The sequence below is a fragment of the Mixophyes fleayi genome, chromosome 7 (genome assembly GCF_038048845.1).
Source record: "Mixophyes fleayi isolate aMixFle1 chromosome 7, aMixFle1.hap1, whole genome shotgun sequence".
In the NCBI taxonomy this organism is placed as follows: domain Eukaryota; kingdom Metazoa; phylum Chordata; class Amphibia; order Anura; family Limnodynastidae; genus Mixophyes; species Mixophyes fleayi.
The window spans coordinates 149,597,962-149,617,023 of NC_134408.1; the positions used below are offsets into that span (position 1 = coordinate 149,597,962).

At 40.4% G+C, this 19,062-nt stretch overlaps 1 protein-coding gene across 1 annotated transcript in view; it reads right to left on the bottom strand.

Annotated features, from left to right (window-relative positions):
* Positions 1 to 19,062, bottom strand: part of CNTNAP5 (contactin associated protein family member 5) — a 298,681-nt gene that overhangs the window by 218,945 nt on the left and 60,674 nt on the right. Inside the window, exon 3 of the mRNA XM_075181121.1 lies at positions 13,967 to 14,160. Within this exon, the coding sequence (XP_075037222.1) occupies positions 13,967 to 14,160 (194 nt within the window). The remainder of the gene's footprint in view (positions 1 to 13,966; positions 14,161 to 19,062) is intronic.

The window sequence follows — 19,062 nt, forward strand, 5'->3', positions numbered from 1 at the left end:
TCCCGGTAAGGCGTCTATACAAATTCCAGGCCAGCATACGCTGTATATTGTATATATACACAATTTCATTCTACTGCACAGAGGCCTTTATGTATTCACAGCTGTTATGTAGGTGTTAGAGGTTAATGTATGAGTATTAAGACTTGCTGGAGGCCAGGCTTAATTGTATCCGTAAGTACCAGAGGGCTTATAGCGGCTCTATTCCCAGCATCCTAAATGTCACTGCCTGGCGCCAAAATCCAAAAGGACTGCTCCGCAACTCGAGAAAAACACATTCAAATCAACATACAGAGAAACACGGATTAATACGGAGAGATGGTGGAAAACACACTTGATTTTTTTTATCATAATTGCTGTACATTTCTATTAAAATAGCATTATAAATTACAGTTCACAGCTGTTCTAGAAGAAAAAAAATAAAACTGCAAATGAAAATGTTCTCACCTCAATATGAAGCATATTTTAAATTGCATTAAATATGAGATAAATCTCACAAAATATGTTTGAAATCTTCAGGTGTGTAACAAAGCCAGAAGTGTATACAGTAAAAGTGTCAGGAAGGCACGTACAAACTACATTAAGGTTGCGTGAATGTGGAAGACCCCTTTTAAAGTGTACTAAAAATTCAAGAAAGTCTCATGAAAATAGAAACTTTGCTCCAGTGGATATATAAATCCTGTTTTAACATGCAAGGAATTGGTTACATTATTGTAAGAATGACACATTTACAAAAATGCAAAGTAAAATTGACACTCAGTGTTCCTTGGGACTGTATCCATTACGTGAAAGTCTTTGTACACATGAGTGTCAATGTTAAGCGCTTAAAAAGCATTCTTTAAGGCTATTAAAAATGCTTTGCTATTAGTCCACAAAGTTATGTAAGTGAAGGGACCTGTACGTTCTCTATCTGACAAGAGTCCTCTATCCGCATCGCCTGCTGCGTTCAGCAGCATTAACGCTCAGTAAAATATAATGGTGTTCTGTGGGAGTTCTCCTTAAGTACACAGAACACTGTGCTGCAACAAGGCTGAAAGATACATTTATGAACAAACTTCTAATGCTTTGTAAAGTACAGCACCAGGTTGTGCCAATGCTTTTAACTAGCGTTATTTTTTACCGCCTATGTGTCCTAAGAGCTTTGCGCTATATTTAGTGCTTTATATCTAGACGAAGATGAATATTGTTATGATGTGTAGAGTTGGATCTCAATCGATCCAATTCGGACGCAGCAGCAGCTGGATCTTGTGTGTATAATATTGTTCAAAGACATATTGACAACAAAACTGGAGCCGAGAGAAACTTTATTGCGCAGCGATTTTTCCTCTCCCGGGTGGAGTAATCCGATTTATTGACTTGGAAGTAGACAGGCAATAGACTGTGTGGTGGAAAATAGTTCCCCGCACAATCACAACTGTATCTCAAATGCTCCTTGGAACTTTCATACATCAGTATCTCCTTTATGTAAGTCAACCTATAATTTTGCTGTAAGGGGCGTTTAAGACCAGAATTGGTAACAAAATCATTTTTTCTCCTGACCTCACTGTAGTTTGAAGACGTCATCTTAATGGATTCTTATGTAATGTGATAGTATTCAGAACACTCAGGGATCATCTCTAAAGTAATTTTCTTAGACGTAGAAAACAGATAACGATATAACCTGCATACTCACACCCAGTGTACACACTGTAACCCCGTTGGCAGGCCGGAGAGAGACCGATCGATGATCCTTGTTCTGATGTCACACATGACACTAGGCCATGCCCCGATGATGTCATAACACCCACAATGATGTCACACATAGCCCTTGACTCTAGGCCATGCCCTGATGAAGTCATAATGCCCACAATGATGTCACACATAGCCCTTGACACTCGGCCATGCCCTGATGAAGTCATAATGCCCACAATGATGTTACACATAGCCCTTGACACTCGGCCATGCCCTTATGAAGTCATAATGCCCACAGTGATGTCACACAAAGCCCTTGACATTAGGCTGAAGCCATTGCATTAAGATAGGTTTATAACAACTCAATAAAATTGACTGCAAATCCCTACTAGAAGATAAAGGTGTTATGAGAAGAAGGGACTTAATGACACCTGCTCTGATGGGGAGCTCCAAAAGTAGTCTGATTATTATTGTTAACTTTTACTTATAAGACGCCACAAGGGTTCCACAGCGCTGTACACTACGCTAGGAACTAGATAAGATCCTACATTAAGAATATTGTTAAACACCCATCCCTTACGTTAGACAAATACAAGAGTAAAATCCAAAACAGAGGACTCGTTCCCTTTTATTAGTGATGCCCACTTTCAAGATAACAAAAGTCCAGCATAATAAAATGAATATGAGCATCAAGAACAGCATGAAATTCTCCCATCCAGAAGAAAAGTTTTGGGAAATGGAATAATAAGTAGACAGAAGATCACTGGGAGAAACATGATGAAAATGAGGTTTTAATGCATCACAGGTCTGTTCATGAATCATCTTTATGTGTAGAAGTTGCCTCGGTTGATATGATTCTTTTTAATATGAATTCTGCAAGAAAAATAAAACGAAGTCTCTTCCTTCTAGAGGAAAACAAGGACACAATAGAGAAACACGACAGATGATTCAGCACTTGTTGTAGAGTTCTCGTGATGAGGTGTGAGGTATAACTATATATAATACTAACAGAGGACAGACCCGCGACGTGAAATGCGTGGATCAGCAGGAATTCAGCTAATTATGCAGTATAGACACAGCACATTCTCACAGGACTTTCATAAACTAATGATAGTCTTATTAGGATGCAAATATTGTTTATACATTCATGTCATTATGGAAAGTTTAATGTAACAGAAGATTTTTGCTCAGTGGGATAACATCTCAAAACTTGATACACTGATCAACCAGTTGTTTAATCAAGTATTCAAACTACCGGTTAAAAAATAGTGGCTTTTAATATGGCCAATTTCACCCGGCACACAATCTCTAATTCAATTGCTTCTAGTTATTTTCCTACTGGAGTACCTTAGATGAAATTAAATGATGTGATTTGAATGTATTTATCACAGGTTAGTCTGACTGGGAAAACGAGTAGAGTATTGTGTATTGGCGGTAGTGGGATATACTGCAGTCTCTGTAGATGGCAGTATATTGATATTTACTACACTTCAGCTTGTGTGAGGCAGAAGTGCTAACCACTAAGCCACCGTACTGTCCTTCAAGCACGGTAGACATAACAGAAGTTGCAGGAAGAATGAGTTGATCCCAGAATCACTGAGATTATGAGTAGGAACACAATGTTTCCTTCCCATGTACTATAAATATTGTAATAATTATTTAGATCGTACATGGCAGAAGTTGGGACAGCTACTGTAGCAAACAAATGCAGACAGTGCATATATTAGTTGAGTTTTTATTTCCTAACGCAGGATTTGCAGAGGTGTACGGTATTTCTGCAATCCAATTATTTACCCTTACATGTCCTCCGTCCCTGCGGCCCATCAAAGTGCTGAAACCATAATTCTGTAAGGAAAAATCCATTGTTTCCACTTAACAGGATCCTCCACATTATTGTAGCTCAATCGCTCGATACAGTGTCAAAAGGTGAAGTATATAAAAATGTGTCTTCATTACAATTCATGTTTTTATATACAAGTCGTCTCTGGCACTCATATAGCCATACAATCATACACTATTCAACACATAAACCTCCTGCCTTTCCCTACGATATCTATCCATCGTGGCAATTCATGGCCTGGAGCTGAAATAATTGATGAACTGACTTCGACCATTGGTTGGTTTTGCAGATTTTGCTGTTTTTCAACTTCTATACTATTACAGGAGAACTCCAGTCTGTTCGTTCAGTAAGATGGCTTAGTACAGGGGGCCAATTGTATCCTAATAGAGGACTCGCTACGTCCAGCCCTCAGAACATAGCAGACGTTTCATCACAGTGAGGAGTAATTACATATACACCGTGCTAGAGAGCATAAACATAAATATGCAATTTTTGGCCTAGGTTCATGAGTTAAAATTAATACAAAAACTGTTTTTTTTGGGGGCTGCCAATGGCGTTTCAGCACAGGGCGAGGTGCTTCAGTGGCTTCTACACTTAACAACTCTTATTGCCCCATTGGTGCTAGAGTATAACTGGTATTATAGTAATACTGTGGACCCACAGTAAGTTAAAAAAAGGCAGAGGTGCAGCTTCATTGTTAAGCGGGTGGACGTAATGACGTAAGACTACCTGGAAGATAGGGTAAGAGAACTGCTACAGAGAGGACTGGGGATAAGGGGGGGGGGGGGCGTGGTAAGGAGCAGGGGGTGAGTTAGAGGTAAGAGAACCAGAGTAAGAAAGAACCAAAGGGAAGGAGAGGAGAGAAGCAGAGATAGGTAGAACCCGAGATTGGGGGAGGGGATGGAGAATCAGAGAAGAGACAGAAAAGAAAGAAAGAGAGAAAAAGAAGAGAGAGAGAGGGAGGCAAAGAGCCAGAAGGCGCAAGGATAGAGAAACAGAGAGAGAACAAGAGTAGAGATAGAGAAAAGGGAAAACCAGAGGATGGGAGAACCGTAGAGGGGAGGGGAACTGGAGAGAGAGAGAAAATACCCATTTACAATGAACAACATGAAAAAGTTGGCAGAAAGGATAGAGGGAGAACTGTGGGGGAGGTGAGAGGGAAGTAACAGTGTAACAATATCCACGCACCCTTTAGGGGGTTGAGATGCCCACAATGGATATCACACAGGGCCCCGTATTTGCAAAGACCGGCCCTGCCATGAGAGGATAGAGGACCGTGGTATGAAACCATTACAGCCACAGGTGACTCCTACAAAAACCCGGCAGTTGCAGTAAATAGTTCTTACACAGTGAATACAATTTGTTTTTAATATTAATTCAATGAATTCCACAAACTATTTTGTGGGCTAAACCTGATATACATGAGCATGCAGCCGATCCACTCGCTAGCAACACTGGAAGAGTTACACCCATCAGGGATCCAAGCAAATGGCAGAAACACAGTAAGTGCAATTTAGTTTTATAATAAACTGATTGGACTCCACTGAAAATTGCATTTTAGTTACAGGCAGAGTAATCCTTTAAGTCAAGAACATTTTTGAAATTAGAGTGCTATTAATTCTGTGTAACATATAATTTAATTTCTTCTTTCAATATAGTGCACGGTACGACCTATTTATACAAAATAACATACAAACTTGCGTACATCTCTAGAATTAATATACATCTGTATATAATAAGTCATTTACACATGTGAGAATATTTCAGTTTTATATGGAAGTTTAAAAAGTTTTCTAATTTTTTTAGATTATATTTCCAGTTTCAGTTTAATTGCTATTTGAAAGAGACCAAACAATTTTATTGTGGGAATTACAACTTCATATTGATACAAATTTACAAAATGTTTTTGCTAAATAAATCCTAACCTTAACTCTTCAATTTCTGGTCAAAGGGAATGTCTGTAACAATGACACTATTTACATAATGTGCACTGTGTATTGATTAAGAACATAGAAAGGACACGTTATGTGACCATTTACATCGGAGTCGCTGGGAGGGTTCGTCGCACTATGTTATGCTGTTTACAAACTGCTTATCACTGCGAAATAACTCGGCTAATCTTTGCAAACTGTTTGCTGAGAGCAAATTAATGATGCATTTGTTTAGCAAAATGCTTTATATTCCTCTGCATCCAAACCAGATAAGTACACTGCTAAATCTATTTAGAAATAGTTTATTTGCATAGAAGATGCCAAGTTTGGCAATTGCATGTTTAATTCGTGGTGGGAATCTGCTGACAGCTGCTAAAACGGTAACAGCCTGCATGACAAATGTCCCTCCTACTTGTTGTTCATTACTTAAATCTGCAATTTTTTTCAAAGATAGGCAGTGTGCTGCAGACAGTGGAAGATAGCCGGTCTCCACTTGGCTGCAGAGAGCAGAAGATAGCCGGTCTCCACTTGGCTGCAGAGAGCAGAAGATAGCCGGTCCCCTCTTGGCTGCAGAGAGCAGAAGATAGCCGGTCCCCTCTTGGCTGCAGAGAGCAGAAGATAGCCGGTCCCCTCTTGGCTGCAGAGAGCAGAAGATAGCCGGTCCCCTCTTGGCTGCAGAGAGCAGAAGATAGCCGGTCTCCACTTGGCTGCAGACAGTGGAAGATAGCCGGTCTCCTCTTGGCTGCAGACAGCAGAAGATAGCCGGTCCCCTCTTGGCTGCAGACAGCGGAAGATAGCCGGTCTTCATTTGGCTGCAGACAGTGGAAGATAGCCGGTCTCCACTTGGCTGCAGACAGCGGAAGATAGCCGGTCTTCATTTGGCTGCAGACAGTGGAAGATAGCCGGTCTCCACTTGGCTGCAGAGAGCAGAAGATAGCCGGTCTCCTCTTGGCTGCAGACAGTGGAAGATAGCCGGTCTCCACTTGGCTGCAGAGAGCAGAAGATAGCCGGTCTCCACTTGGCTGCAGACAGTGGAAGATAGCCGGTCTCCACTTGGCTGAAGACAGCAGAAGATAGCCGGTCTCCACTTGGCTGCAGACAGCAGAAGATAGCCGGTCTCCTCTTGGCTGCAGACAGTGGAAGATAGCCGGCCTCCTCTTGGCTGCAGACAGTGGAAGATAGCCGGTCTCCCATTGGCTGCAGACAGTGGAAGATAGCCGGCCTCCTCTTGGCTGCAGACAGTGGAAGATAGCCGGTCTCCCATTGGCTGCAGACAGCAGAAGATAGCCGGTCTCCACTTGGCTGCAGACAGCAGAAGATAGCCGGTCTCCTCTTGGCTGCAGACAGCAGAAGATAGCCGGTCTCCTCTTGGCTGCAGACAGTGGAAGATAGTCGGTCTCCTCTTGGCTGCAGACAGCAGAAGATAGCCGGTCTCCTCTTGGCTGCAGACTGCAGAAGATAGCCGGTCTCCTCTTGGCTGCAGACTGCAGAAGATAGCCGGTCTCCTCTTGGCTGCAGACTACAGAAGATAGCCGGTCTCCTCTTGGCTGCAGACTACAGAAGATATCCGGTCTAAACACAATGTCAAAAGGCACTACTGTCGTCCCCACACCTCCCCCACCCAAACAGCTTAAGATGCCGGTGGTGTTACTGCTAGAATTACAGTAAAAATGAAAAAATAAAATAGAACACAATGCATGCCCCCACCACAAAATAGCTTAACCTTAGTGCTGCCAGCTTAGGCTGGTACTAGCAAAATCGGGGTACAAGCGCTATGCTTTCCCACTACAGCAGAGGAGCCCTCCGCGTGGGATCCCCCTGCCGCCATAATGACAAACCAGCCCCAAGCTGGTCAGCACAGGGCGTTGGGTATTTCCCATTTTATAAATAGCCCTAGTGGTGTAATTAGCTCAATATGTGCCGGAAGTATTTGGGGGCTTTTTCTTTTGCCAAGCAAGGATTGTTGGATGTTTTGGGTTACAGATGAAGACTCTGGATGCAGTACTACATGTATGTGCTTCGTCAGAGCATCGCCCAAGTCCTGGGTATCATCATCATCATCATATATTTATATAGCGCCAACATATTCCGTAGCGCTTTGGGTAGGTAAGTTTGGAGATTCCAAGGAAATAACACAACTAATGAGAAAACAGTTGTTAAATAATGGTTGCAAAATAGTTATTATTCTTTTCATAGACTCCATAGAGTCCTTGCACTCAGTTGTGAGTTACAGAATCTCGTTACATATTCAGCGTTACCCATTTGGGCTGCAATGCAAGGCTGTGGGCTTATCAATCTGACAGCGAAATTTTCCTATCAATTATTTAGATCTTAGAGAGTGATGTCAGGAGGTCAGACAACACCGCTCCGCACTGGAAATGTGACCTTCATTTGTATATTAGCTTTTGAAGTGTTTCATTGCTGCCAAAACAGAAACTGAAATCTCCACCTGCTGCACTGACAGCAATTACAGGAAAGAAACTGCAGAGGCGTTTTCGGGAAAGTCATGTGATTTTTAGTAGCGTGTCGAGATTTAGCCTGTTTAGGCCATAGGTCAGGAATGATATAGCAGCCAGCTCTGCAGTTATAGACTTTATAGACAAGTAATGTTATTAACTGGCTGCACCATCATCCCTCAGACATAGACATAGATGGCCAAGACTTCTGCTTCCTTTGTAACAATATACGTAGGTACAGGAGTTCTAGTGTCCTCCAGGTTATGGGGCGGTCGCCTACGGGGGATACTAATAGTTATGGTCTTATGAATATTATGTGACTTTTTCTGAACCAGCTACCAAGGTTCCTGTTTTTGGTGACCTCATTAGGAAGGTGACATCTAGATACCTTCACTCTCAGTATTTCTTTATCACAGAATTAAAGAACCATCAGCCTCATTCCTGTGGTGTTGGCGTTCATGTTAGTGTCTTTATAACGTTCCCCATCTCTCTTTTCATAGGTGAGAGAGAGACGCTAACAGCCTTGTTCACAGAGTGTCAGAGGGTGGTCAGTGGGTCAGACGGGGTCACTGTGCTGTACAGTTCTCTCACCCTTAGCTCTGACGATCTGTGTCCTACACTTAAAAGGTCCAGAAAAGGCAAAGTTAATATTTTACCCTCTAGCAATGAGGGCCCCATATTATGCTGACTGCCAGGTGAGCGACCATCTCTGTACTATTACTTAAACTGACACAGGACACTACAAAGATTACCCCCTTTGCAGTACATTGCACAGATCCCCCCCCCCCACAGTAAATTGCACAGACCCCCCCTCTGCAGTAGATTGCACAGACCCCCCCTCTGCAGTAGATTGCACAGACCCCCCCCCCTCTGCAGTAGATTGCACAGACCCCCCCCCCTCTGCAGTAGATTGCACAGATCCCCCCCTCTGCAGTACATTGCACAGATCCCCCCTCTGCAGTACATTGCACAGACCCCCCCCTCTGCAGTACATTGCACAGACCCCCCCTCTGCAGTAGATTGCACAGACCCCCCCCTCTGCAGTACATTGCACAGACCCCCCCCCCTCTGCAGTAGATTGCACAGATCCCCCCTCTGCAGTACATTGCACAGATTCCCCCCTGCAGTACATTGCACAGATCCCCGTGCAGTATATTGGACAGATCCCCCCCCCCTTCAGTACATTGTACAGTCCCCCATCCTCCGCAGTACATTGCACAGATCCCCCTTTGCAATATATTGCACAGATCCCCTTCTGCAGAACATTGCACAGATCCCCCTCTGCAGAACATTGCATAGATCCCCCTTTTGCAATATATTGCACAGATCCCGCTCTGCAGTACATTGCACAGATCCCCCTCTGCAGAACATTGTACAGATCCCCCTCTGCAGAACATTGCACAGATCTCGCTCTGCAGCACATTGCATAGATCCCCCTTTTGCAATATATTGCACAGATCCCCCCTGCAGTACTTTGCACACATCCTCATTCAGAAGTTAAAGTTAGTAAGATTATATCTGTCCTTGTGCCCGGCTGGATATCATTCCAAGTTACCTATTGTGGAACTGAGAGGGCGAGCAAATCCTTCAACCGATAACAAATCAACTATCAACCTCGTAACTACAAAGCGAGTACAATGTGTTCCGCACTGTAAAATGCCGAATCATGGTGCTAATTACAAAATATGTTGTTGGCAGACGACTGGGGATTAAAGTTGCAACAATATAACAACATATCAAACAGTTGTCTTTCAATATGGTGGATAAATATTTCCTTTACACTAGAGAATACCAGGCCTCGGGCTTATGAAATAAAATGTCCTGTGTGTTTTTATTAGAGTTCTGTTTTAAACAAAGACAGTCTTTAGATGTCAATTTGATTAACTGTAATAATGAGCAGCAGACCAACATGGAAGCCAGAGCTGGCATGGATGAGCGATGATCGAGTATTCTGACATTGGTGGACCAAACCAATGACTGGATAAAGGGAGGGGTGGGTTTTATTTTCAAATAACTGCCATTTTCCATAAAGTTTTGTCTATTTCAATGAACTGATGGAAGAATGAAAACCTTACCCACCGCCCCTTTAAATATTTACGGGACTGTCTGAGTCTGAGGGGGTTAAGGGGGCTCTTAATCATTTCTGGTTAATTTTAATTTTTAACTTAAAACATCCATTGCTTCATTTTAATTATGTGATAATTCTAAGAACAACTATTTCTATGTATTATTTATGTTAATAAGATGTTTGCTATGACTATTTCAGATCAAAAAGTAAAACTTTCAAGCAGTCTGGTAAATGTTGTTGAGGGGACAACAATTTTAGGGGTTGGGGTGAATGAAACATTATTTTTTTTTTTTTTACAGGAAGATGACTGGTATTCAACTAAGCCCTTATTACACACTTGCGGGACCCCAAAAATATTTAAACGTCCTCACAGATATGCTGAGTACATCCCAGTATGATTTGATTTATAAATAACAAATTTGGCGAGCGGGGGATATTTTTATCAAGCGGCAGTTTCCGAAACCGCAGATTCTCAGCGGTTTGCTTTTTTTTTTTTTAAAATGGCAATTTTATCAAAGACAATGGCCATCGGGTTCTTTGCTTGACAAATATACCCCCAACTCTCAATTACTGGAGGGCTAATATGGTTGTGAGGGAAACGCTCAATGACCTTCAAAGGAGATTGCTGGGTCATGCTCTGCAAGAACTTACTTGACGTGACCAAAATAGATTCACCTCCAAATGTTTTATAAGTGAAGGTGAAACAATCTTGTGATGTTTCCTAGAATTTGGTCTTATTACTGGTTCAGACAAATAAACTAATTTTCCCAAAATACGTTTTGAATGTTAACAAAATAACTTATTCATCATGGAAATGTTTTCTTGTAATAGAATTTGATGCTCAATTCATAGCTATTTTAGGGAGTAAATGAATATAAGTGTGAGGTGACGTGTTTCCTAAGTGATCCCCAACCGTCGGAATCCCAAATGGCTTCACAATCCCGGCATCAGTCAGGAACGTGGAGTGTTTGTCTGCGACAACACAGCTATAAGTGTACGCCGCCCTACTGTAAACATCACACTAAAAGATGGAGCTAAAGATGACCTTTTTATCATTCATTATTTATGTCTCACTGTCTTGTTTATTGACTGGTAAAAGCACATAGGTCTACAAGCAAATAAACGTAACTGTAATATTGAAATTCCTCCTGTACATGTCACGGCAGCTTAAATGTGACATTTGATGGATTTAGGATCAGAATATTTCCCAAGAGATTGCAATTTTTGTTTAACACATTTCAAATTTATTTGAAGCTTCCATAAACTGATGTTATATTCAATATTGTCTCCATCATTTCTATGCATTAATATTTTAAATCTTATATCAGTTGTAATCCTGCATCTAACAGTTTCAATGAGCATAATACAGCATTTAAAAAAATAAAAAGGGTAATGTATAGCACTCTGGCTTGAAGGGAAAATACACAATTAAGAGATGGAGAGAGCAGACAATGCATTATGAGCACATAACTGTCAATCACTCATTGTCTCTGCAACACACTGAATGTCCCACACAGGGAAGTCACCTGCAAAGAGCAAAAGTTTGTAAAGATAATAGGAAACGTTGAATAAAAACCTAATTGTAACATCAAAAATCCTGAGAATTTATAATATCAGTTTTAATTACTGAGTTATTTAAAATGATTTCCCAGAACTATATATTTTTACGTTTCCACAGATTTCCATTCACCATCTCTGCTAACACATCATGGACAAACCGGCCAGGCCACTCGAAGGATGCTGAACTGCGAAAATTAGTTTTTAAAACTTTTAAATATCTAAAGCCACGGGCTGATTCACATGTGATGACGAGGAGGACACAATAAATTCTAAAGAGTGAGTTAAGATCCTGCCCAAACATTCAAAGTGGGCCGGGGAGGTGGGTGTGGGGGGCTGTGGTGCAAATCAAGTGATCAAGACCCTTCTCCCTTCATGGGCGCTGTCCTGAACTACGTCATTGTGTAGACCAGGACTTGTCAGTCCCCGGCACGTGTGCCAGACGTGGTACGCTGACCACTTCTGTCTGGCATAACGGCGCTGAAGGCGCTTCAGTAAAGCAGCCGATGACAGCTGAAACGGACCTTCTACGCATGCGCAGAAGCTCCGTTTCGGCCATCACCGGTTGTTTTATTGAAGCAGCTCCTGGGTTTCTAGAGGAAGACGAGTCTCCAAGGGTAAATGATAGCAGCAAATTGAGGGGCACATCTAATTTGTATACTATAAATAGGGGGGATAACTATATGACATACTATGAATTGGGGGAAAACAGTGGCATACTATGAATTGGGGGGGGAAGCTGTGGCATAATATGAATAGGGGGAACAACAGTGGCATAATATGCATTGGGGGGGGCAACTATGTGGCATTATATGAATTTGGGGCTCAACAATGTGGCATAATACAAAGTGGGGGCACTACTGTGTGGCATGACATGAGCGTTTGTGCCATTACTATTAATATGATATTAGCATAATAAAATAAGATATAACACGTGTGTGTGTGTGTATATATATATATATATATATATATATATATATATATATATATATATATATGTGTGTATGTAAATATATATACTGGCACACCTGGGCTTGACTAGATTTTAGCCGTCGCACTGACAGATGAACGTTGCCAACCCCTGGTGTAGACATTTGGGCACCTGTAATAACCCTGAAATTGATGTAAATTAAGATGCACAATCATTGCATCCCTGATGGGCCAGGCTCATTAAATACCAGAAATACTTCAAACGTTACAGGTTATAAGCTGAATCAATGGACTGAAAGCTTCACCAGGTGACGGAGAGGAAAATCCCATCTATATTCCATAACGATGACAGTAAGTGCAGCACAGAGTGTGTGGCGAAAGCTCTTACGTGTTATTTAGCATTACACCGTGGGAGGTTCTGTACAAAAACAATGTCCTTAAAACCCTTAATGCTGCATAATTAATGCCCTGCTCCCTTCACGCTCTACCTAAATGCACAGCATTATACGCTGCACTGATGCTAATATTCCCATAGATAATTCAAATGTTCCGTTTCTTGAGAATAAAAGAGTATAAAGTGCAGCTTTTAGCAATGTCCACAATATTACCTGTAAGCTGTAGTTTAGGACGAGTACATAAGATACTGTGGCTATAAGGCTGAAAAACTCTAATGATGATCTAAATAATCCCCCAAGTTGCACAATAAAGTTATTTAACATGAAGTATTGATATTAACATGTGCTATAACCGCCCAACATTGATACATGTGTAAGCTCCGCCCTGTTTGAGGTCCAAAATGCAGAGTCAGTCGCACTTTGCGCAGGTAGCTCTGTACGCTAATAGAGGCGGATGGGGAGCGTACAAGCTCCCCCTGGTGGAAGATATGAACTGATAACGATGGTGATCGACGGAGATGCCCCCGACTCACCATACTACGTAGAAAGTGTTGTTGGATGCAATCTACGCCTGCGTTTTAGACAGAAGTTGCGTCAAACACTACATAAGGCCCTATGAGAGAATATATTCTAAAATAGTAATTCTACATCCTTCTCCTCTGTTATTTTTAATGGAACAAATACACAGGTAAGAAAAAAAACAAACAGCAAAAAAAAACAAAAACAAACATCATCAGGAGAAAAACGAAATAAACATGAATGTATTCTGTATCTCTCATGAATAACAAAATGTGCAGGTTACACTACGAGGTTTGCGTCAGGTTACACTACGAGGTTTGCGTCTTCCTGTCGCTCATTGCGCACAGATGGACAACTAACAGTGTAGCTTAAACAATGGGAGTACCTCTGTTTTATTCTGACAGAAACAAATCCTACAAAAAATATTTTATTTGCAAAACAAGAGATGAAAATAAAACATGCCCAAAAAAAAGCACCTAAACAACTTAAACGATGAATACAAAAATATTATGACCCAAACATCTCTCTAAACGAAACAGTTCTTTGTTTGAAACTGACCATCTGTTTAAAGAGCAGAATGCATTTCAAACATGAAATCTTACCCAGATGGTGTTGTCATGATGGTACGGCTTCCAGTTCCGTCCTGTATCGCTGAACAGAACGCTGAAACGTGTTACCCAGTCGGAACTTTCGTATCTGCCTTGCGTGGCTGCCCCTGTGATATCGAACCTTTCCTTCAGATCGATCTGTAGCCATTGCTTTGTGTTAGACTCCAGCGGGGACCAACCGCCAGCTCCTGCAAAAAGGAACATAACGCAGATAAATACAGAATATCATAATGGCACAATATAATCATTGTATTGTTCAGCGCTGCAATTTTCTGCAAAAGAAAAGGACAATTATCAAATCAAACACATTGAGTTTCCTTAAGTGGTCTTTTGACTATGAATTAACATGTTCTCATTCAGTTGTCAGTATAAACATTGGTTAGTTTTTCTAGAAATGCTTTGTGCAGGCAAAACCTTTCCAGAGTTGTTTTCCTTTAGATAGAACATGTGACACAACTCACACAACAGCTGATGGGGAAACGCCTGATACAAAGTAGCGGAATAATAATTGTAGCAGTTAGTGGAGAGAGTGGGTGGGACTATTGCCGAGGCAGCAGCGTTTATCAGCCGCCAATTATAAAGCGACCGGGGCCAATTGTAGTTTTGCTGAGCAGTGCAAAAATTTGATTTAATTTTGTGGGGTAAGATTATTAAAATAAGATAATGGGGTGAAAATGTTGCATGTTTAATATCGTTCTTTGCTGTGTTAAGGGGGTGGGCAACTATTTTTTGAGTCTCCTTCTATACATTAGTGGGAAGGACTCCTAGACACACCCTTACAGGAAGATGACTGGTATTCAAGCCATAAATTAGGCTAAAGGCAACACCCTATTTACGCTTTTCCGTTTGAAATAAATTCGGCACTGACAACTGCGGCAATTTTTTTTTTAGAAGATAATGAAGAAAAATATACATGAAAAAAAATATACAGTAACTATGAAACAGACACAGAACATTTCCGACACGGCTCCTATAAAACGCGACCACACAATATGCCGGCACTTGAAAATTACGTCACTTCATATGGCGACACTGAGATTTCCTGTTTTAAAGCGGCAATGGCAGGACCCAGCGGCTTACAGTAATGTTAACCCTAACCTTAATCCTAACCCTAACCCTAACCTTAATACTAACCCTAACCCTAATCCTAACCCTAACCCTTATCCTATTCCTAACCTTAATCCTAACCCTAATCCTAACCCTAATCCTAACCAAACCCTATCCTACCCCTATTCCTAACCCTAACCCTATTCCTAATCCTAACCCTAACCCTAACCCTAACCCTAACCCTAACCCTAACCTTAATCCTAACCCTAACCCTAACCTTAATACTAACCCTAACCCTAATCCTAACCCTAACCCTTATCCTATTCCTAACCCTATTTATAGCCCTATTCCTAATCCTAACCCTAACCTTATTTATAACCCTAATCCTAACCCTAACCATATTCATATCCTATTCCTAACCCTATTCCTAACCTTAATCCTAACCCTATTCCTAATCCTAACCCAAATTCTAACTCTAACCCTATTCATAGCCCTATTCCTAACCCTAATCCTATTACTAATCCTAACCCTTACCCTATTCATGTCGCCCTCATTGTGTTCGGATTTTTTTTAATCCACAGTAGTCAGTGTAGGAATTATTTAATCCGGAAAAACGAGTACAACCAAGGCTACAGCCAGCAGTATGTTTGGAGAAAAATGGACAAAAGTTTAATTTAATGAAACAGGTCGTTCGAAAGTGGTAAAAAATTGGTTCTTTTATGTGTCTTCCCCATTATACTGATCTGGGAGCTCTGCACAGTGTAATGATAGACGGTGTGATCACAGTGTAAAGATAACAGAGCATATATTTATATATATATTGAGGTGACAGGGTCACAATTTCAGGACAGAACAATAATAGGATCAAAATAATTATTGTAACACAAGCCTGGGCAGTGTATGACTGCATAAGCAACAGTTATCTCAAATAAATTATTTATCTCTTTAGCACACAGTTTTCCATTTAGGGCAAAGTAAACAGAAATGTGGAATTACAAATATTACGGCTACTTTACTAACATTGAATTTAAGTGCATGAAACCACAGCAGTCAATCAGTAATTAGCTTTCATATACCTAATGCAGGTTGCACAATGAGAACAAGCGTCTGATTGGTTCTATGATTTATTGCAACGTTTCCACCTAAATTCAATTTTAGTAAATGGGTCTTAATGTGCCTCTTGCACAGAAATAATATGGGATAAATGAATCTTCACTTTTGAAAATGTCAGTGCGTGTGTACACCTGTAACTCTCACTGATGCTAGGAATTAGAACACTCCATCTGTTTGAGCCACTTTAAAGTGCAGATCAGAGGCTCTCCGGAGAGCGACAGATTTCTTTGAAAAGCATAATTATTTTATTTGCTGCGTGTCACACCACAAGCAGCAATGCTGACCTGACAGCGCTGGATAGTTAGAAACCAAATGATGCCTCTTTCTTATTTTAATGCAAGTTGCTGATTCATTTCATTGTGTTTACCCATCTGTTAGTTTTCCTAAGGCTCCAAATGTTCTAGATTATCAGACAAATGGTTATGTAAATGTACTGTCTAAAACAAGGATAGCAAATAGATCTAGCCTTTATAAAAGAATCCTTTACAACCTCTGGTACAGAAGATAAAAATTTTAAGGGAATGTCCTAAGACTTTATTTACCATATTAACAAAAATTTTAATATGTGAAAACATGTCCTAATGTAAATGCTTAATCCATTATTTACTGTTTACAAAGCACTTCAATAACACTTGTGGTAAAGGCGTTGACCGGTTTGGATAGCCCTTCCTCAATTTAACAGGACAGGGTTATTGGAAAAGCAGAACAAGAAACTAAATAACTAGACAGGAAGTATCTGCTGCCAGCTGAGCTTAGGCATTGTAACATTGTAACATTGTAACACTGTAGACGTTTGTTCTTAGTTACTTTGTGGCAGCAAAAATTTCCTCTCGGTTCATGAGATAGAAGACAGAATCAGTTTGGACAATGGAAACAAAAACATCAAAGAAGGTTTGAAAGCCACTTTGATTTGCAGAAGGAACACAGTAACAAATCACAGGATAACATAATAACAAAATATAGATAGATAGATAGATAGATAGATAGATAGATATGAGATAGATAGATATGAGATAGATAGATATGAGATAGATAGATAGATATGAGATAGATAGATCGATATGAGATAGATAGATAGATAGATAGATAGATAGAATATAGATAGATAGATAGATAGATAGATAGATAGATAGATAGAGAGATACATAGATAGATAGAAGCAAGGTTAAAGGGTACATTCCTCAAAATTGTCCTTTGCTTAATTGTGACTAGCACAGGAGAAAGTACATTGCTGAGCTTATGGTTCGGTAGAGTTCCCATTGCTGGTTCTCTCTTCTCCATAATTTCCTTATGTCCTACGAGATCTCTTCTGTCAGCTAGATATAGTTTTATGTTTTACCCCACCATGCCCCCGGTGACATCATACATATCCCTTTGTCACTAGACCCAATTATATTGTATACTGCAATAAAACTAATAGGAGAGATCTCGGAGAAGATAAAGAAATCATTAAGAAGAGACGGCAAACAATGGAAACTCTACTGGTTGGTGATCTCAGCAAGCTGGCATCATCATCAACTAACAAGAATATTTTTTATATAGTCACCCTAATATTTTCAAAGAAAAAATAAAAAAAAACACGTATAGGTTTGAATGCCCTTTGACGGGCTACGCCTGACACTGGTGTAGGGAAAATGTCATATATACAAGGCTCACACTAATTCTGTCTCTGCCTGCAATGGACATCAGTAAGGAGGGATCAGCTAATAGAACGTCTGGGATAATGTACTCTTAGGGAAACTGATTCACTCCCCAAATGTTGCTGTTCGCTGGCCAATGGGAAGTGAAACTACTGCTGATGGAATTCTTGAAAGAGGTATATAATGATAATGATTAATAAAATTCCTTTAGTTCCTTTAGGAAATTTCCATGTAAATAAGAAGTGTGTGATATAAATGTATCTAGAACCCTTTTAGGGGAGATGAACGGTTGTGTAACCACAGACTCTGGAGCCCAGACTGCTGTGATAGCACAAGAGATACAATGAAGGAGCCAGAACAGGTTCTCAGTTCGAATCCCAGACAGTTGTGACAGTAATCGCTTGTTACTATAACTGCAGTTCAGGTCACTATAATACATTCTTCTTTAGAGCCTGAATCACACAGACTTTAAACTATGCTAGAACTGAATCACAAGGGAGTGTTATGTATGCACGGGGAAGATAAGCGATTCTACCAGCTCAGTATTATCTTGAGTGCTACAATACACTGTACATTGTGACTGATTACAATGTATCTGACATAATATAATGGGAAATATCATGAACAATTGGGAGCTATTTGCCTGAATGAAATGGCATCCGATTGACGGCAGCCAAGAATGTCTGTTCGCAATAAGAGCTGTCTGCATAGAGACAACTGAAAGAATATAAATTATATCACATTCAACATGGATTTTACTTTTGCATGTCACAGTTGACAACTGTATCTGATTTCTATGGACAGTCCTGATTTTTTATTTGTCCCTGTAAAAGTTCCCGCTTTTTTGTATTGACCAAATGCCTCTTATTTTGTATATAAAAGTAATTTTAATGATCTATTTTTATTTTCTGAGCTCTGTTCATTTAATATTTCTAAAAGTTTACTTTTTAGAAGAACTGACCGAAATTTTCAAAACCTTTCAATTAAATATTTACGCTGTTTTGCATTTGGCCAAAAAAACTTTGATAGCAAAATTTGACCTTAAGGTTTCCCTGTACTACAGCCCCCCAACCACCACCACAGAGCAGAATGAATTGATTGTTATTGTTCCAGCTACAGTCATACCACAAAATGCATTTTTACAACTACGTTGTGGAATGGCAGAACATTATATCACTGGAACTACTCGATTCAGTGGATATTCACTAAAGAGTCACTGTTAGAATACTCCAAAAATTACATTGTAACAATGTTCAAGCACTACATCGACATTCATTGCTACAGGGTATC